General features: G+C 36.9%; 1 protein-coding gene across 1 annotated transcript in view; it reads right to left on the bottom strand.

Annotated features, from left to right (window-relative positions):
• Positions 1 to 516: 516 nt before the first annotated feature.
• LOC115229906 (uncharacterized oxidoreductase YjmC) overlaps positions 517 to 22,287 on the bottom strand; it is a 33,713-nt gene continuing 11,942 nt past the window's right edge. The window contains exons 2-12 of the mRNA XM_029800167.2: positions 19,993 to 20,100; positions 19,038 to 19,118; positions 16,682 to 16,743; positions 15,616 to 15,669; positions 14,343 to 14,441; positions 12,556 to 12,621; positions 11,291 to 11,360; positions 8,248 to 8,366; positions 7,372 to 7,467; positions 5,075 to 5,185; positions 517 to 678 (exon numbers count right to left, since the gene is read on the bottom strand). Of these exons, the coding sequence (XP_029656027.1) occupies positions 628 to 678; positions 5,075 to 5,185; positions 7,372 to 7,467; positions 8,248 to 8,366; positions 11,291 to 11,360; positions 12,556 to 12,621; positions 14,343 to 14,441; positions 15,616 to 15,669; positions 16,682 to 16,743; positions 19,038 to 19,118; positions 19,993 to 20,100 (917 nt within the window). The 3' untranslated portion in view covers positions 517 to 627. The remainder of the gene's footprint in view (positions 679 to 5,074; positions 5,186 to 7,371; positions 7,468 to 8,247; positions 8,367 to 11,290; positions 11,361 to 12,555; positions 12,622 to 14,342; positions 14,442 to 15,615; positions 15,670 to 16,681; positions 16,744 to 19,037; positions 19,119 to 19,992; positions 20,101 to 22,287) is intronic.

Here is a 22,287-nt window from a genome sequence, read left to right as displayed (position 1 = left end):
GATAAGTCTCCTTCAGAGGTACTACATAGGATAATGGTATTAATAGTGCTACTTTGTGGCACAAAGCCAAACTGCTACTTCTCATCCTAATCAATTGTACAATAGTTATTTCCATAGTTATTCTTCTTTCTAGTAATTTCATGCCTTTCTCTAAAGCATCTTCTTTACCCTTGACGTGATTTGATGCAGGTGTATGTATGTATCTACCAAATTTCATGCACAAGACATTGATTATCAAAGAGAAATTTTATTAATTACTAGTTTCTTTCAAGCCTCCTTCAAAATATGAATACAAGTCTACAAAATAGGCTGACATTTTCTAAGATAACAGTAAATTCTCAGACCTAGGTACGATGTCTTCCTTGTACCTCTCTCTCTCATAGGCCCTAATTTTCTGCCAAGGTAGAAGACACTCGCTTAGGGTGCCATACAGTGTGATTGAACCAGAACCGTACGGTTAAACTGCACGTCTAAACAAAATGTTTACAAGCAGATATAAAACAGAAATGAATAAAATTCACTTATTAAAAGAATTTATTAAAAAAATATTTATCAAAAGATTAATTCTGGTCAATCTAATTCGATGTTTGTAGAAATAGAGAGAAGATTTTTTTTCTTCTTCTTGGATTAGGCTTTTGGTTTCATTCGAGCAATCTTAAGCTGATCAGCCAACCTTTCCTGAAACAACAACAACAAATAATAATAATAATAATAATAATAATAATAATAATAATAATAATAATAATGAATAAATAATAAATAAATAAATAAATAAAACATCAATTTTTGGAAAAAATATGTAAGGAGTAGTCTTTTGCAAACTTCAGAATCTACTAAACTAATTTTAGTTTTCAGCACCAACATAAAATGTTTTTATTTTCCAGTATGAAAACATGAAAGTAATAGAATAAATTTCCAATGTTTTGTAAGCATAAAACATAAGAGTTAAAAGGAGAAGTCAAATTAGGGATTGTTATCAACACTTTTCTTACCATATTTCTGGTGAGATATGCAGCCCACGTTCAATTAATTTTGAAAATGATGAAAATTTTTTATGGAATAACTTTGTTGTTATTAGGCCAGTATTTCTAATACAAGTTAGCATGGAATTTTGATGGAGGATTTTGATTTAGGTCACTTTCAATCTGGAAGTTTGTATCATAGAACCAAGGTTAGGGTTAGGGTTTCAGATGAGTTGATACCAAAACAATTAAGAGAATCTTCACTAAGAAAAACAGCAGCAACTGGACAAGAAGTGTAAAAGACAAATCTGATACCATATGGTTTTGAATTTAAGTACAAGGTCAACAACTTTGAAGGAAGAGGGATAGTCAATACCACTGACCTCAGGGCCTTAGTACTTGATTTGTACTTTAGCAGGACTTGAAATTAGAAGTAGAGGGCAGGAAGAAATATTGTGCTGTGCTGTAAAAGTTATGTTCATTACCAGATTCAGAGATTCACTGGTGAATATTTATTAGTAATGTATCAGCTGTGTTATATCACAATGAACAGACACGAACATACTAGTATATTTTTATTATAAGACTAGCAGTATCGCCCGGCATTGCTTGGGTTTGTTTCGACCCTTTAGAATTAGAATTTTTGGAAAGTAAAAATTTTGCATTATTTAGCTTGTTATTCTCTTCAAGTGAACATTTTTCTGGTTGAAATACACCAAAAAATGGCGACACAGCAGTCAAAAAAATCATAAAATTAGGGATTTTCATAGAAAAAAAGCACCTTTTTGTTGTAAATAATTTTTGGTGTTAGCATGGTCCAATTTGAATTTTTTCTTCTATGGAAGGAAGAGCAAGCCTTCTTCTATCATACTCTCAATTTTGGTCAACTTGCGCCACAGGGTCTCGGAGGAGATAGTGTTAGTTGAAGGCTACCAAACCTGCCATACACAGACAACTTCAGCTTTATATATGGAGAGATTTAATGTACTTTAGCAGGATTTGAAATTAGAAGTAGAGGGCTGAAAGAAATATTGTGCTGTGCCGTAAAGGTTATGTTCATTACCATATTCAGAGATTCACTGGTGAATATTTATTTGTAATGTTTCAGCTGTGTTGTATCACAATTAACAGATGTGAACATAGTAGTACATTTTTATTATAAGATTTAATGAACAGGAGAACAATGGAATATAAACTTCTAATGACTGCAGGTAGTGATGTAGGAGATTAGAAATGAAGCTTCAGTGTAACATTTATACATAGTAATAACTAGTAAGGTTTGAGAAACAGGTACGAGTTGGTCTGCAATTATGAAGAAGAATTCCTTTCATTTCTAGCTGGACTCACCAAAGGTAAACTTGGTATTACTCAGTGTGAGATGAAGATATGTGTTCTGGGGTGGTTCTCAAACCTCTGTGGTTGTTCTTGACATGAATGTGCTTTAAATACTAAGAAAAGCACAAGAAATTCAACAACACTGCAGGTGATGTTTGTAATATGGCCTGATAACGCTGTAAGCTGGTTGGTTGATAATCAGGACAGACTGCATAACAAAAATGTGGTCTATGTGTGGCACTGGCCTAGCAACCAAGAAATATAGGTTTGATTCTAGATCTCACTACAGTTGTTTAACATTTTGCCTGATGCTTTAATGACAACAATAAGCATCATGACAACAATACGCTTAATTTTTTTTTTAAATCAACTTATAAGAATCATCATGATTTAACCCTTTAGTATTTAGATTACTCTGTCAAATATAATGTTTGTTTATTTATATTGTCTTGGATTAATCATACATAATCTTGTCGCTTTGAGATTTCAATGATGTGATTGTTTAGTTTCACAAAGACTTTATAGGACTGTGGTGACAGGCTTTATCTGGCCTGTCTTAACATCAAACAAGTTATTTTGGGTGGATATGGCCAGTTTAAATGCTAAACAGTTAATGAACAAAAACCTGAGTGAAAAAATAATAAAAATATTTGTACAGAGATTTCATCAGATACTGTCATTCATATTCAGTTCAGATATGAAAAGTTATCATTGTTAGCTAAAGCGCATTCCTGGCAGTACAAATAGTAGGGCAGTGGAACAGCTATCCTGGAATTCCTGAGCCATGGTAAGCCTCAGGAATTCCAGAGTGAATGCAGCAGAAAGGTGGATAAAGGCTATATTCAGGAGATGAGATCTGAAAAAGAGGGGAGACATTACAAAGCTAAACTGAGCTCAAATAACCTCAGTCGTTAGTCAGTTTATATCATTGTTAGCTAAGGTATTTATGACAACGGTCATAAATATTAACGTTTATAGTTACTTCCCTTCGTATTTACCCTCTTAGGTATCCTGAATAAGCGGAACGAATATGTCTGTCCTTGTTTGTCCCCTCTATGTTTAGCCCCTTGTGGGCAATAAAGAAATAGGTATCCTGAATAAGTGGAACGAATATGTCTGTCCTTGTTTGTCCCCTCTATGTTTAGCCCCTTGTGGGCAATAAAGAAATAGGTATCCTGAATAAGCGGAACGAATATGTAAATGGATAAATTTTTCTTAGTGAAAATCGTGCGGATGATAATATAAAAATTTACCTGTAAATGTTTATGAATCATTGCTTAAATAATTGTTAGGATTTGATTTTAATTTTTATAGCTTGAAGGCTTGGAGAACCGTTAGCACGCTGGGCAAAGTGCTTAGCGGCATTTCGTCCGTCTTTAAATTCTGAATTCAAAATCTACCGAGGTTGACATTTCCTTTTTGTCTTTTCGGGATCGATAAATTAAGTATTAACTTTTTCTTAAATAAAATACTGCTACATTTGTATACACGCCTTACAAAGTTGTTGTTACGTAAACACTCTTACATCAAAGAATGACCAGTAAAATAAACACAACCATAAACAATAGCAAGAGTAACATTAATTTATAATTTTAGCAGAAGGCCAACAATTAGAGGGAGAGGGCATGACATTACATCGACCCCAGGACTCGACCTCAAAATAATAAATGAAGTTAACCTCAGAATGTAAAATAGGAAGACAGGCGATCCTTCGGTATAGGCAAGCAAAGGGTCGGTATGAGGGGACGATGTCATTCACCCACCTTTTTAGCCTAGCCTCTGTGTCGGGAAGTCAAGTATAGGTGAATGATGTCGTCTACGAATACCGAAGAAAAGCCAAAACTGGAAACATTCCCCCAAAATTATAAAAAATAAATTTGAAAAAAATTACAAAAGAGGATACTGAATTAATCTATTTCCATTTAATATAGGAGCTTCCACGCATTTACATATTCGTTTCGCTTAATTGGTATACCTACATCCATTTTTGTATCCTCCCGGATTGTGTTGGTTCCATTTTCAGCCCTGCAGATACATACTGTTACTCTTTACTCTTTTACTTGTTTCAGTCATTTGACTGCGGCCATGCTGGAGCACCGCCTTTAATCGAAAAAATCGACCCCGGGACTTATTCTTTTGTAAGCCCAGTACTTATTCTATCGGTCTCTTTTGCCAAACCGCTAAGTGACGGGGACATAAACACACCAGCATCGGTTGTCAAGCAATGCTTGACACACAGACACACAAACACATACACGCATATATATTTATATATATATATATATACATATATTCGACGGGCTTCTTTCACTTTCCGTCTACCAAATCCACTCACAAGGCTTTGGTCGGCCCGAGGCTATAGTAGAAGACACTTGCCCAAGGTGCCACGCAATGGGACTAAACCCGGAACCATGTGGTTGGTAAACAAGCTACTTACCACACAGCCACTCCTGCGCCTATACATACGTACATCTATATATTAGGTTGAAAGCAAGTTCGTCCTTCAATTGGAGTAATATATATGTATAATTGCAAAGATCACAACACGAAGAGTATTTGGGAAGACTGTGTAGATGAAATAGTTAAACATAGGTCCTCTCTAAGGAGTTTCATATTTATTGTTGAGATTGGAAATCAATAATGAAGACACTACACTTTCTTTGTATCTATATCGCACGCAAGCAGATAAATATACAGACTTATGAAAGATTTTAAAAGACAAATTTGAAGTTAAAAGAAAAAATATTAAAAATTAAAAAAACCTCTCGGTCACTTACAGCAAATGTTATCTGATTCGGGTGGTAAGGAATTCCACCCAGTTTATCACATTTTTGTTCATGTTGTCTTTCTGGATCTCCAGCAACTAATACAGGATTACCTTCCTCCGACTAGAATTAACAAAATAATTAAATAAATGAATCAACATTAGTGTTAATAACAATTGGAAGAATCAGTTGGGCGCCAGATAAACTGATTTATAGCACTGGTTTTTTTTTCTTTGTTGTTATTTTTGTGACGTCTGTGTAGTTGTGCACAACACATGATCGGTTTTGGAACGTTTTGTTTTTCGCCACAACAATTCCGCATTTTCTTTTTAACTTTCGCTTTTATTTAATACCCATTTCAATAAATAGTTACATAGAGTGACGAAACGAACTTACAAGTAAAATACTTTTTAAGGAATAAAAAAAGAGTGGCGACCAACTAGAAAAGTACTTTCAGCCAAAACCATTCTTTCAGTCTGGTGTATAATTCAGCAAATTGTACAAAGCCTGATACATAGGCAGGGATCACTTAGTTCGAAAATTATGGTAGGAACCTCAGTGAATGATAATACTAAAGAGTTGTGGATAAAGTCTGTTATATCGACTCGAAAAAGAGCAGAACTTTGTAAAACATTCGAAAGTATAGTTTGTGTTTTATTTAATTTTGCTGAAAATTAATGACAATAATATTTTTTTAAAAAAGGGTAAATTGATCCTTATGATTCGTTGATGAAGATATGTCTGTTATTCCTAACAGTTCGATCATCCACAGATGCTGCCAAAAGCGAAAGTAAAACGTCAGAAATGAAAGTGCAAAAAACTGAAATTGTCACATGTCAAACGAAAAACGAAACTCTTAGATGCGGCGCGAAACTGTTCTAACACATTTCTTTTTGCATTCAGTAGAATAAGTATCAAGCCAAATGGGTGTCAATTTAATTGACTGTTCCCTCAATTTAATTGACTGTTCCCTCTCATCAAATTTGCGATGTTTATTGATGTTAAAAACCAACAAATGCTGACAGAAACTGTCAAACACCCATTTCTTCTGACCAGAATCAAACTACCAAGGAGTCACAAAACGAAGAGTCATCACTATAGATATTTGAACTAAACTGATTGAATTTAATTAAATTAGCATCAACAAAACAATTAAACTAATCTAACAAAAACAGTTGTCTTTCTACGAAAAAAAAATCTCAAACTTGAAAACATCAAAATAAATGCATAAAGGGTAGATAACTATTAACGCGTACGTAGTTACTTCCCTTACATAATGTTTCTCTTTCGAATGCGAGACTAGAATTTAACAAATTGCATTTATTTATGCTTGGGGTCCGAATATATTTTAAGCGAGGATAAAGAAAACATTTTAAATTCCTCTTCTTGACAGCATATTCTGCTTCACACATTTTTTCATAAACTTCGATGTGTCCTCGAGTGATTTCCAAAGATCGTGTTCATATCAAGGAAAAATTGAAAACAGAATCAGGCCTCCTTAATGGCTTTACCGTTGTACACACACACACACACACATCCATCCATGTTCGTCTGTCGGAGCGATGAGAATCGTCTGGTCATCCTTCGGGATGACTAATGACTTGCTTGCTGACTTTAAAATGATGGATAAAATGTAAAAGGTAAAGAACCCCTTAGATGCATCTAGAAAGTTACTCTTTGAGGCACAAGTCTGGGCAAGGTTGTTTATAGAAGACCAGCAGTCACCCATGCATACCAGCTTTCCGTCTCCACGCCACCAATGTTATCCAATGGAAAGGAAAAGGCTGATATTGCTTGGCACCAGTGATATCGCAACACATTTCTACAGCTAAGTGAACTGGAGCAATGTGAGATAAAGTATCTTGCTCAAGAACCCAATACACAATCTCGTCCGAGAATCAAACTCACTACCTCATAATTGTGAGTCCAACACTCTTACCATTGAGCTAACTATTCATCAATATGATGCGTAGTTGAACACCATCAACTTCACTCTTTCATCTGTGACCATCTTCAATCCAGTGACAAGACCAGATCAAGACAAATAGGGATGGAGACGGATTCAGTGAATGGCCAAGATGTCTTATTTGCTCCAACTTTCTCTCTAAACTCTACAGTTTGTTGCAGCAGCTAACCTCCCTCTCAAGTAAACCATGAAGGTTCTTCCACAGAGTCTGCCAGATCCAGTCATCACGTAGCCCTAATATGTTAATTAACCCATTACTGGGACCCTGACAGATCTGAATGGTACATACATACACAGCACACATACAAATACAAAATAACACAAAAATAAAATAAAGTCTTACAGGATCCATGTTCCTTAAATGACCGAGAAGATCTGACATACGCCCTTTGAATCCGGGAGCAAAAACAGATGGGTCCAGAGCAACAAAGCACTGTCCCTATAATTAAAAATAAAGAAAAAAGGTTTATGTCGATGTTTAACAATATTATTTTCAACAACTATTGGATCTTTTCGGTTTGAACGGCAGTTTTTTAAAATAATTTCCACGTAACTAAACACTTTTAAACTTCGTATACTCGTAGAATGTGTTTATAAAACATCATTTCCTCTTGGCTTTATTGAGAAAATTCTATAGTTTGTAAGATATTTGTTGTTTTTTTCTTCAATTTCTGCAATTTCAACCAATCAATGACGTTTATTGAGTTAAAAAGCATTCTGTGCCGTATGAATATGTCCCTCGTTTAAGAAATAGATTGGGTTTATTTACATTTGTGAAGAAAAAAAAGATACCCTTCCCCCAACCCTAACCCTAAAAGGGTCATAATTACGGGTGACAATTTCATATGACACCGCTAGAAAAAACTGCCGTTCAAACCGAAAAGGTCCCAACTATCATCTGAAATTTTGCTGATATATGATCATCAATTTCCACTCTAGCAGCAAGACTATGATTAAATATAAAAATAGGATATCTCTGTTGAAACACACTGCCATTGTTTAAATTAGTTTTGTAAATAATGAATGATTTAGGAAAATAACTTTGTCACTACTAAACTGGTGTTTGAAACAAATTAAAATTAAATTTTGATTTTGATTGAAAATTTTCATTTAAATCATTTTAAAACAGGAAGTTTTTATGTTGTAGTTTCAGGAGGATGAAGAAACAAATTTACTAATATAAATAGTACAAGTCTAGAAAACAAAAAACTTTACATACCAAGTTTGCAGGTGATGTTGTGTTTTTCCATGATCGAATGTTAGCTCCAGAATTTGCTCCAGCTAAGACTCCGCAAAATATTTCAGTCATTAATGCCAAGCCATAACCTTTGTAACCACCTGAATAAGTTACAAAATAAAATAGCAACATAAAATAAGCAACAAAATATTTTTTCCTGAAAATGACTGAGAACCAATAAAACATAAGATGAATTACTCTTTTTTATATACCTTCTTTGTATTTATAAGAATCATAAGGCGTAGGAGTGGCTGTGTGGTAAGTAGCTTTCTTACCAACCACATGGTTCCAGGTTCAGTCCCACTGCGTGGCACCTTGGGCAAGTGTCTTCTACTATAGCCTCGGGCCAACCAAAGCCTTGTGAGTGGATTTGGTAGACGGAAACTGAAAGAAGCCCATCGTCTATATGCATATATATGTGTGTGTGTGTATGTATGTGTATCTGTGTTTGTCTCCCCCCAACATCGCTTGACAACCGATGTAGGTGTGCTTATGTCCCCGTAACTTAGCAGTTTGGCAAAAGAGACCAATAGAATAAGTACTAGGCTTACAAAGAATAAGTCCTGGGGTTGATTTGCTCGACTAAAGGTGGTGCTCCAGCATGGCCACAGTCACATGACTGAAACAAGTAAAAGAATAAAATGAATAAGGGAAGGCACTGCTCATTACCCTTTACAGGGCCCCTGTGATTAGTCAGACGGAATGAGTAAGTTATTGGGTCAAGAGACCTAGTCCAAGTGTTTGCTTTAAAGATATCTAATGTGGAAGTGTTAAACTGTGCAATGGGTTAACACTATATTTTTAAATAAGCTGGTTAGCCGGCAGAATCATTAGTACAATTGGCGAAGTGCTTAGTGACATTTTGTCTGTCTTTACATTCAGAGTTCAAATTCCACCAAGGTCCACTTTGCCTTTCATTCCTTCATCCTTCCAGGGGCAATAAAATAAGTACCAGTCAAGCACTGGAGTTGATATAATTGACTTTAACCCCTCTCGCTAAATTGCTGGCCTTGTGCCAAAATTTAAAACCAATATCATATTTTTAAATAAGGCAGAATCATTAGTACACTGGGCAAAATACTTGGCAACATTTCATCTGTCTTAATATTCTAAGTCCAAATTCTACTGGGTCAATAAAATAAGTTCCAGTTGAGTACTGGGGTCATTTCAATCGACTTACCCCTCCATCCAAACTACTGGCCTTGACCCAAAATTTGAAACCAATATTATATTTTTTAATTTGACCCTTTCGAGCAGGCCTCACAGAGGCAAGGTGGCTGAGTTCCTTTCAAGCATTGGGCCTCACAGAGGCAATGACCAAGACCTTTGGCATTGTGTCGTACTTGAGAAGAAGACCCATCAAGCTGAGCAAAATCACAGTCGTGGCAGATACCAGTGTCATGCAAATGGTACCCATGCTGGTGGCACATATAAGGACCCATTATACTCTCGAAATGGCTGGTGTTAGGAAGGGCATCCATCCATAGAAACCATGCCAAATCAGACCGGAGTCTGGTGCAGCCTTTCAGTGTGCCAGCATAGATAACGGACATTAAATGGTGGTGGCGGTGGTGGCGGCGGCGGCGGTGGTAGTGGTGGTGGTGGTGGTGGTGGTAAAAGAAGACAGGCAGACAAGGATGGGAAAAAAGAAAATTAGTAGATCGAGAGAGAGAGAAAAAGTAGAATGAAATGTTGAAAACCTGAAACCAAAAGTAGCCAAACCATGAGGAACCTTATAAGGATTTGGGTAAGCATAGTTTCTCACTGTTTAAGCACAATTAAAGTATGAACCGTCAGTGGAATTTATGCTTTTTGCTTCTATTCTGAATATGTTTCTCTTATAAAATCAAATCAGCTGATTATGTATATGCATGCGAGTCAGTCCTAACGACATGCTGGGATTTAATTATCAGTTGTTAATTGAACTAATTTGAGCTCTTAATTATTGTGGATTTAGATTTTGAAGTTTATACATCAATTCCCCATATATATTTCTTTACTACCCACAAGGGGCTAAACACAGAGGGGACAAACAAGGACAAACAAAGAGATTAAGTCGATTACATTGACCCCAGTGCGTAACTGGTACTTAATTTATCGACCCCGTAAAGATGAAAGGCAAAGTCGACCTCGACGGAATTTGAACTCGGAACGTAATGACAGACGAAATACGGCTACGCATTTCGCCCGGCGTGCTAACGTTTCTGCCAATGTTGAGTGTCTAAGGTGACATTTTTTTTTTCATTTTTTTTTTTTAGATAGTAACATGTGATAGGGGGAAGCTAGGTCCTTATTTCTAGGGGGTCAATGAAGTGAAAACAGACATCCACCCTCATTAGCACGTGTTGTTGTCCAGCTACATATTAACTCTGATCAAGCAAACTAGTGATGAAAGGTATTCCAGCCATGACCATCCGCTTTTATTTTCTTTTTTATTCAACTAGAGTATCTAAGACTACATTATTTGATATGTCTTTTGTTTTTGTTTGTTGTGTTTTTTATGATGATAGGATGTTATTTGAGGGAGTTCAGTGCAGTACATTGCTGTACAACCAATTATTATTCTTATGCAAGTCTGATTTTGGTTACATGTACCATGCTGTCACTAATTGTTGTAGGTGTCTGTGTGGGTGCTAGCATACAAAGACACCTTCCTGGCCACCTCAACCTTAACTCAATAGAACATTCAAGAGGAAGAGACAGATGCGTCAGCACCTGGCTAATAATCATTTATACCTGAATAGCCCAAAGTAACATGAAATGAAGTGGCTTGCCTAAGGTCATAACATACCAGCTGGTCCTGGAATTGAATCAATGACCGAAAGATCATGAGCCACTAGGTTTCTCATCTCTGGGAGATTTGGCTACTGTTTGTAGCAGATCAAATGACTGTAGAGAGGCTCCCTTTACTGCCTGCATCAAGTCATTTCTACTCTGTGGTAACTATTTACGGTTTGGTGGACTAAGGTATAAGAGTCAAAAATAACTAAGGTGTTGAAAAAGACCTGAATAAGATAATGCATACCAGTTTCTTCTACACCTCCTAATGGTAATAGTCCACCGTTATTTAAAACATCAGCAGGGTTTTTGGTAACCTGGTCAAATACAAATACAGTAACATAAGGTATAATTTCACTTTTTAAAAAAGCACAGTTAAACAGCAAAATCCTATTGAGTCCTATAGCAAAGGGTCTCAGATCTTTAGCTTTATGGAGATACTAAGTAACTAAAGCTCTTGACAGCAGGATTTATTCCATTATATTTTTAATGGGTTTATATATTTTTAACAATAACAGAATGAATGAAAAAGTTCCACTTGCAATATTTTGATTACAAAGCAAAAATTAAGAAAGGACTCCCTCTTCTATAGAAGATTTTTGCTCATAATACAAACAAAATGTAAAGAAAAATTAGTAGTGACTACTTGATTTCAAGTGTCTTTAGACAAAGCGCATTAATCAACTTACCCCAATCAATAATGGTAAAAACAGATATCATTCTAACTGGAATAATGTAAGAAATTATGCTTCTAATATTAAGAAATTAGAAATATTAATAGCATAATTCACTATTTTTTAAAAATCTTTTCCTGTTTCATTGTTAGATAAAAATAAATTCCAAACTGAAATTATAAAGAATATTCATTTGAGAAGGAAGCCCACATCTACAAGAATGAGAAATATGGTACTTTAACCATGAAACTGAAAGAATTTGGCTCCCAAAGTCCTTGCTATAGAGGTAGGGGAAAGAGGATTTGTAGATAAATCTTCCTATGATCTCATAAATGGCTCTTAATCTTGTGAAAGAGAGGACCAGGAGTCTTAAAGCAACAAGAGAAGTAGCTGACAAGAGTTTCAAGTGGATATGGTGAAGGAGGAAAAGAAGTGAACTTCAAAAGTCATAATTTATCCTATGTTCAACTGAAGTCTCAGACCAAGGTGGTTGTGGCATCCAAAATACCTTAGCCCTAGGGCACATTGACTGCTGTGATAGGTTCAGATTACAATACAGACTATAGCACATATAGATTTCATAGGGTAACCAGAGGATTTGAAATATCTGAACTTAAGCATACAAAACTGCCTGCGTCAGTTGTTGACTGCCATGACACTGCATCCTTTAAGGCCCTCATGCTTTCCGAAATCCGCCGAAACTACACCTGATTATATATACACTTTAGATGAGTTGTAGTGCACCTGAGCACTGTACACAATTATTATTATTATTATTATTATTATTATTTATTAAAATATTCAAATATCAAGAATATAAGGGACCAGATCAGCTTACCTTGCCATTTGAATCAACTCCCCAACCTTCTGGAATGGAAAGATCTTTCCTCTGATTAATTTCAACCTAAAAAGAAAAAATTTTAAAATGCATTTATTTCCCATTGCAATTCATATATGTGAATGTAGGCATGTGTTTTTGTTTTGGGTACCAAACTCCCTTAACTTTGTGTGGTACCATGGGTAAACATCTCTTGTAGCCCCAGCTGACCAAAGCCTTTGAATCAACTTGGCAAATGGAAGCTGAGACAAGTCCATTATGCATGCGTGTGTGTGTGTGCATGTGGGTATGTGTGTGTGTGTGTGTGTCTATGGACACAAAGACCTGTTGAGGCAAGCGAAGTCGATATAGAACCTCATCCGACGACAGGCACCCATGCCAACCCCCTTTGCTTGCGAAGACATGTTGGGGCAAGCGAAAGCGAAATCGAATTGAACCAGCCAGGATCCCTGGTCTGGTGGTACGTAAAAAGCACTATCCGACTCGTGGCCGATGCCAGCACCGCCTCGACTGGCTTCCGTGCTGGTGGCACGTAAAATACACCAATCCGACCGTGGCCGTTGCCAGCCTCGCCTGGCACCTGTGCAGGTGGCACGTAAAAAGCACCCACTACACTCACGGAGTGGTTGGCGTTAGGAAGGGCATCCAGCTGTAGAAACATTGCCAGATAAGACCGGAGCCTGGTGCAGCCTTCTGGCTTCCCAGATCCCCGGTCGAACCGTCCAACCCATGCTAGCATGGAGAACGGACATTAAACGATGATGATGATGATGATGATGATATATATATGCTGGCCACTGATAAATCATTAAATAATGATTTTGTCCCAGTTACGTATAAAAATATATATTAATTCACTCCTATAACATATTTACTGCAGAACTATTCTGAGTAAACAAGCACGTAGTTAAAATAGGCACTTGGATTTTAATTGGTGAATATGCGAAAATATATGTCCATTATTTGCGCTTATGGCAGTATGTATAATGAGTTTTTCATTTATTTATGTTTGGTATGTTGCCACTGATGATCAGAAAGAGTTTTTAGTAACTCAAACCATGAAATCTATAGATTTGGGTCTATCCAAATTATTTTATAAATCCTCACTGTCTATTTTCCTCGCTTACAACCATGTGTACTGGAGTAATAATCTAAGCGGTTCATAGACAATTTTGGATGTATTTCTAGCAGACTGGTGTTGTAATCATTCAACATCATCATCATCATCGTCGTTTAACGTCCGCTTTCCATGCTAGCATGGGTTGGACGATTTGACTGAGGTCTGGTGAACCAGATGGCTGCACCACGCTCCAATCTGATCTGACAGAGTTTCTACAGCTGGATGCCCTTCCTAATGCCAACCACTCCAAGAGTGTAGTGGGTGCTTTTACGTGCCATGCTCAAATGGTGCTTTTTATGTGCCACCTGCACAGGAGCCAGTCCAGCGGCACTGGCAACGACCTCACTCAAATGTTTTTTCACGTATCCTTATTATAATTTTAATATGAATTAACCATTATGGTATTTTTAGTATGTTGGCCACTGATAAATCATTAAATGATGATTTTATCCAAATTACGTATATATTTATATATATATATATATATATATATATATATATATATATATAAACACATATGTATGTGTGTGTGTGTGTGTGTTACTGTCATACAAGTGGTGTTCTTCATCTCCAATCTTCCACTATTAAAGTTGTTGCAGTGGTGGCCATAATAGTAAGTGTTACAATAACATCCATATTAGATTTACCTGCTGCTGTGTGAACTCACCTTGCCCAAAGCTACAGTGGTTGTAGCCATATCCAGAACAAAACTGTCGTCTTTTTGTGCCGGGGCAGCAACACTAATGGGATTAGTTCCCAAAGCAGGCTGAAAAATATTTTTTAAAATATATATAATAATAATAAAATACAGGGCAATTTTGTAAATATATTATGGTAATTAGAGAATAAATTATGGAATAAGAAATTATTCATAGATGTCATCCACATGAAAAAATAATAGTCATATTTGTGTTAACACACAGTCATCCTCAAGTGAATCTACAAAAAGTTGCACAAAGACACCCTCAAAACTGCATCTAGAGAAAGCCATTTACTTGATTAGCATTATAAATCACTCACTCTACTTATCTCTCTGTCAACCTACCTATTTCTCTCTCTCTCTGTCTATAAGAGCACCATCCGAGCGTGATCGTTGCCAGAGCAGCTTACTGGCTTCCATGCCAGTGGCACATAAAAAGCACCATTCAAGTGTGATCATTACCAGAGTCGCCTTACTGGCACCTGTGCCGGTGGCACATGAAAAAACATTCGAGTGAGGTTGTTGCTAGTACCATTGGACTGGCTCCTGTGTAGGTTGTACGTAAAAAACACCATTTGAGCATGGCCGTTGCCAGTACCACCTGATTGGCCCTCATGTCGGTGGCACGTAAAAGCACCCACTACACTCTCGAAGTGGTTGGCATTAGGAAGGGCATCCAGCTGTAGAAACTCTGCCAGATCAGACTGGAGCATGGTGCAGCCATCTGGTTCGCCAGTCTTCAGTTAAATCGTCCAACCCATGCCAGCATGGAAAGCAGACGTTAAACAACGATGATGATGATGATTCCTCTCTCTCTCTCTCTCTTTCTGCCACCTCTGGTGTTACTATGATGGCATCTGATCCTCAAAGCTCATCTGTCCTCCTCTCATCCTTCAGACTGTACAACCATCCCTGGCCCACCTGACATAATCCACCACTGCCACCACACACACACACACATACACACACAACTGGCTTCTTTCTGTTTCTGTCTACCAAATCTACTCAAGGCTTTGGTTGGCCTGAGGCAAGAGCAGAAGATGCTTGCTCAAGGTGCCATGCTGTGGGACTGAACCCAGAACTATGTTGTTAGAAAGCAAACTTCTTGGCACACAGCCACGCCTGCATCGTGTCTTTTTTTTCTTATTCTTCTCTGGATGTCAAGTCAGTATCATCTTTTCCAATCCAAAAGGATCAGTCCAAATACCAATAATATCAATACACAAACACGTATACCTACCTTTTTGGCTCGTGTTGGTACCAAAAGAGGAGAAGTGTTTGTAAATGCCATTCCCTATAAGGAAAAAAAAGAAAGGAGATAGACAAAAGTGATGTTATACAGAGAAAACAAAAGTATTCCTTTTTATTCCTATATATAATAATAATAAAATACAGGGCAATTTTGTAAATATATTATGGTAATTAGAGAATAAATTATGGAATAAGAAATTATTCATAGATGTCATCCACATGAAAAAATAATAGTCATATTCGTGTTAACACACAGACATCCTCAAGTGAATCTACAAAAAGTTGCACAAAGACACCCTCAAAACTGCATCTAGAGAAAGCCATTTACTTGATTAGCATTATAAATCACTCACTCTACTTATCTCTCTGTCTTATCTCTCTGTATTCCTCCCATGACTTTCGGAAACATTTCTTCACGCTCAGAGTTGCTGAAGCATGGAATAAACTGCCTGCGTCAGTTGTTGACTGCCATGACACTGCATCCTTTAAGGCCCTCATGCTTTCCGAAATCCGTCGAAACTACACCTGATTATATATGCACTTTAGATGAGTTGTAGTGCACCTGAGCACTGTACACAATGTTTATTATTATTGTTATTATTATTATTTAAAGTTTTACCAGAATATGAAGAAAATATTGTAAGGTAAGTCAACATTTTCAACCAGTTGTAACACAAACCTTAATTTCATTCAGTTTTTTCTGTTTATAGTTTATCTTATTCTTTTATTCATTTCAGCCACACAGACAGACACACACATATATATTAATATATATTATGCAAAAAGTACACCTAAAAGCACCACGAGGCTCCAGCAGGGAGTGGTGGCCACCCCTGTTGTATTCTTTCGCTCCAACTTTCTCTCACTCTTTCTTCCTGTTTCTTGAGTAACGCTGTGATGGACTGGCATCCCGTCCAACTGGGGGGAACACATATGCCATAGAAACTGGGAAACCGGGCCCGTGAGCCTAGCCAGGCTTGAAAAGGGCACATAGATAAATAGATATCTGATACAGATCTAATACAACTTCAAACATTACTGTCTTGAAAACTTACCAGTAATCCTTGATTTGATGCTCTCATTGAGTACCAGCCAGCAATTCCAAAATGATTGGAACCTTAGAAAATATTAAAGAAACTGAATATAGTATACAAAATAGTCAAAACTACTGAGAAATTATGTAAATGTCCCAATTATTTCAATACCACATGTTAGTATTAAAAGTGCAGATGTGGCTGTGTGGTTAAGAAGTTTGCTTCCCAACCACTTGATTCTGGGTTCAGTCCTTTCACACAGCAACATGGGCAAATATTTTCTATTATAGATCTGAGCCAACTAAAACCTTATAAATGGATATCGTAGATGGGACCCGAAAGAAACTTGTTGTATCTGACTATCTACCAACCTATATACATTCATGTATGGATGGATGGATGCATGGATGAATGCCTCCTTGTCTTGATAGCATGGGAGGATTATAAATGAGCCTTCTTCATTTCCAGTCTTCTGCAAAAAACGTCTCTGACCACAGAGGAATATTACCTTACTTAGAAACAGGTAATGGTTACCGACCTTGAAAGGCATCTAGCCATAGAAAATTTGCCTCAACAAATTCCATCAGAGCCACACAAACATGGAAAAGTGGATGTTAAAATGATGATGATGATGATGATACTGGTAGTGCCAAAAAATATGGTCATCAGCAAATATTTTGGTGCAAGCATAAGCCATGTTGTTAACAAGTTTGCTTTTCAGCCAGGTGATTTGAGTGTTTGATTCCACTCTACAGTACCTTGGAAAAGCATCTTCCACAGTAACCTGGGGTTGATCAACAGCTCGTGAGTGAAACTCTGTGGACAGATAATATGAGGAGACTCATTGTGTAGAGGTGTATATGTCTAAGTTTATTGGTAGTTGCATAAAACGGAATGTTGAGTTGCATCAACTTGCATAAAAAAATGCACTAGTATGGTCATGTAATGTGTATGGACAATGACAGTTGTGTAAAGAAGGGCTGATCTCTAACTGTGGAGGAAACCTTTGGAAGAGGTAGACCCAAGAAGACATGGGACAAGGTGGTGAAGCATGATGTTCAGATGTTGGGTCTCTTGGAGACAATAACAAGTGATTGAGACCTTTGGTGATTTGCTATGTCTGAGAAGAGTCTTCGAGCCAAGTGAAATTGTAGTTGCAGCTGGTGCCAGTAACATGTAAAAGTGCTCATGCTGGCAACATATGACTGGAACCTGTGCCAGTGACACGCAATAGGCACCCACTACGCTCTTGGAGTGCTTAGTGTCAAGAAGGGTTTCCAGCCATAGAAACCATGCCAAATCAGACTGGAACCTTGCATAGTTTGCCATTTCCAGTCAAACTGTCTAACCCATACCAGCATGGAAAGCATACACTAAATGATGATGATTAGGGTTAAGGAATTTATAATTTTCTTTTAATTGAATTTTTTTACTTTTGCTAGTCTTGAATTATTGCTGATCAAAGCATAAAGATCTGAAGATTTTGTTTTTTTAAAGTTCAATAATAAGGTTAGAAGGGTATTAAATACTAAACATTACTAAACCAAATGCTGATTTTGTTTCTGGTTGGTAAAATGAATCCAAGATTTGTTTGTTATTAGATATCACAAATGCAAAACTTGACCTTGAGGAAAATGGGGCCAATTGACTAGACATATACTAAAAATCTATAGCTTGTCAGGCAACTGTAGTTTATATCCCATAGGCTCCTTTCTCTTTTCTGTCACAAATTAATGTATGAATAAATGTTTAAAATATTTGTGAGATTGTATGCAAAGCAATGACTGAGAGTAAACAAACTTGATATTAGCTGAAATATATTTGAGAGATATATGAAACCATTCAAGACCTTTCACTGCAGTTCATAATGGAGAAAAATATAATAGTCTGCAATAATGTTTTATGCTTTTTTGTTTCAAGAGAGAATTTTTTTCTTCATGACAAACAGCAACTAAAAGCTTTTAATTTGTTCAAATATCTATCAAACATATTTGAACTCATATCAAGTTTCTTTTTGACATAAAAAGACTATTTTCGATAAAAACCAAAACTTATTTAATTGGTAAAACACAGAACTCTACACATAAGTTTACACATAATTATTCTTTCTAATATAGGCATAAGGCAAGATAGTGAGCTGGCAGAATCGTTAGCATTCCAGACAAAATGCTTAGTAGCATTTCATCCCTCCTTGTGTTCTGAGTTCAAATTGCACTCAGGTCAGTTTAGTCTTTAATCCTTTCAGGATCGATAAAATAAGTACCAGTTGAGCGGTGAGGTTGATGTAACCACTATAAATTGATAAATATTCGAAAATTATTTGGAAGCAGGGTTATAAGGAAAAAAACAAGATAAAACAAAGCTAAAACATTATTACCTGAAGCACAAACCCAACCGACACCAACTTCTTTCGCCTTTTTAATAGCCAAATCAATGCAAAATTTTCCAACCACAGGACCTGCCAACAAAGATTTTAATGCCAGAATTTATATACAAACAAAACAAAATTAGTAAAGAATTATCAAAATTATTTATAATAATTTATTTTTAAAAAACAAACCTTTTTCTCATATAAACAATTTCAATTATTTTATCAAAAGCACCGTGTTTTGTTTTTGTTTGGATTGGCTCAGGTGTGGTTGAGGGGTCAAGAAGCTTGTTTTGCAGTCACATGGTTTTGAGTTCAGTCCCACTACGTAGCACCTTGGGCAAGTATCCTCTATCATAACCTCAAGGTGAGTGAATTTAGGAGACAGAATCTGTGGCTATGTATGTATGTGTGTGTGCATATGTATGTGGGTGTGTATGTATGTATGTGTAACTTAGTGTTTGTTGCCTTCACCACTTGACAACCAGTATTGGTTTGTTTATGCCCTTATAACTTAGCAGTTCAGTTTCCATAGATTAAATGTGAGACTTAAGAAAAAAAAAGTGCAAGGACAATTTGTTGCCCCATCATAGACATAAAACTGATGGTGACGGTGGTGATGGTGGTGGTGGTGGTGGTGGTGGTGGTGATGATGATGGTGATGATGATGATGAGGGTGGTGGTGATGATAATGATTGATAATGATGCTAATGATGACAATGATGCTAATGATGATGACGGTACCAACGACAGTGTTCATTGTCTTGATAAGAGCGAGGGTGTAATACATGTGTTAGATGTGATATAGGGATGCGGCTGATAGTGAATGACGATGATAGTGATGATGATGATGATGTTGATGATGATGAATGACAGTAGTAGTAGTAGTAGTAGTAGCAATGGCTTTCCCAAATTACCAGACGGAAACACACACAAAAAAAAATGAAAAATAAGTAAAACCAACCAAGAATATTGTTTCCTTCAACCAATGCTGTTGCTGGAGTTTCATTTACAATTTCAGGTTCTGCCGTCCCTGATGTGATTTTGGATTCCAGGTCACGGACATACATGTCTGAAAAATTAAACATATTACATTGATCAGATTTACAATCTTCTTTGCATGTACGTGTCTATGTATGTGTGTGTGCGTGTGAGAGAGAGAGAGAGGGAGTGTGTGAGTGAATCCATGTGTTCTTCTGTATGTGTAAGTGGCACACTCTTTCTCTCTCACTTTCTCTTTCTCTCTCTCTCTCTCTCACACACACACACACACATGTCCATTTCATATGCAAGTCCATACAGCTGCAATTTTGAAAAAGACTTGAAAGTGCAATTCTCAGAAAAAAAATTTCTGAATCTGATACACTTTCAATATGCAAAATGCATGAGGAGAAGTATGCTAGTGGGTTAACATGATGCCCTGGAGGAATGAATAAAATGACAGGAGAATTTCATCAAATTTACACAAAACTGTTTGATTAAGTATTCTTCTTTTTTGTTTGCTTTCCTTATTTTTTTTTCACTTTTTTTCTGTCTTTTTTTTTTGCCAGTTATAAAACTGAAACTTGAAGACTGATGATGTCATTCCATCAATGCATGGACACTGGTTGCTCTCGTTTATATTTTAGATCTGAATTTCTATAATTTTAAATTTTTATCACTGAGCAAATATAAAGATCTTGAAATAGAAATTAGCAAAATGTGGAACCTGAAGACTAAAACAATACCTGTTGTCATAGGTGCCCTGGGAATGATAGCAAAAGGGGCTGATTGCTACCTAGCTCAGATACCAGGAAACCCCAAAATGACAGAAATTCAAAAGATAGTGCTCATGGGAACTGCTCATATCCTATGCAAAATACTTTCTATGTAATTTCAAGTTTTAAAACAAACACATAATTTTCTTATGGTTTCTTAAACATTCTCTAGAACAATACTATGTACAAAACCAAATATATGGCACCCTAGGCATAACACCAACATGAACTTCTAACTTGTTGTCTCTTGAGGTCTCTGGGTGAGACTTGGAGCCAACTTGTACAAATGTAAAGCAAAAGTCAAACATAAAAAAATAATAATAATGACAATAGGTTTAACACTGAATTTTAACAAAGATTTCAGTAATCAACTGATTTATATCAACTGAATGACCTTGAACATATCTAGGTCAGCCAGATTTTGCTTGTTTACAAAACAAATTTAAAGAAAGAAATAGAACATGATTTATCTTTAGTATTTTAACAAACTTCAAAAATAAATAAAAGGAACTATGCATGTATCGTTAGTTTCATCATCATCATCATCATCATCGTTTAACGTCTGTTTTCCACGCTAGCACGAGTTGGATGGTTCGACCGGGACCTGGGAAGCCAGGGGCTGCACCAGGCTCCAGTCTGATCTGGCAGAGTTTCTACAGCTTGATGCCCTTCCTAACGCCAGCCACTCTGCGAGTGTAGTGGGTGCTTTTTACGTGCCACCTGCACAGGTGCCAAACGGGGATGGCATCGGCCATGATCGGTTGGAGCTTTTAATGTGCCACCGGCACGGAAGCCAGCCAAAGCGGCACTGGCAACGGTTTCATTAACATTAATTTAACAGCATCAACATCATCATCGTTGTTGTCATTAGTGTTTTAGCATCCACTTTTCCATGTGTGCATGGTTTGGACAGAATTTGTTGATGTAGCTTTCCAATAGCCAAATGCCCTTCTTGCTACTAACCCTCATCTGTTCCCAAATAAGGTGATATTTCCCCAAGATCAGACTTGCTTTCATGGAAGATTAGAAACAAGGGACAATGCTTGCATCATGAAGATGATGCTCATTTACTACTATCATACAAAGATGCAGGAGTGGCTGTGAGGTAAGTAGCTTGCTTACCAACCACATGGTTCTGGGTTCAGTCCCACTGCGTGGCACCTTGGGCAAGTGTCTTCTACTATAGCCTCGGATCGACCAAAGCCTTGTGAGTGGATTTGGTAGATGGAAACTGAAAGAAGCCCGTCTTATATATGTATATATATATATATATATATATATATATATATATATATATGTGTGTGTGTGTGTATATGTTTGTGTGTCTGTGTTTGTCCCCGCAACATCGCTTGACAACCGATGGTGGTGTGTTTACATCCCCGTAACTTAGCGGTTCAGCAAAAGAGACCGATAGAATAAGTACTAGGCTTACAAAAAAATAAGCCCTGGGGTCGATTTGCTCGACTAAAGGCGGTGCTCCAGCATGGCCACAGTCAAATGAC

Source organism: Octopus sinensis, unplaced genomic scaffold (genome assembly GCF_006345805.1).
Source record: "Octopus sinensis unplaced genomic scaffold, ASM634580v1 Contig13812, whole genome shotgun sequence".
In the NCBI taxonomy this organism is placed as follows: domain Eukaryota; kingdom Metazoa; phylum Mollusca; class Cephalopoda; order Octopoda; family Octopodidae; genus Octopus; species Octopus sinensis.
Note: the sequence above shows the minus strand (reverse complement) of the source record. Positions and strands in the feature narration are given on the sequence as shown.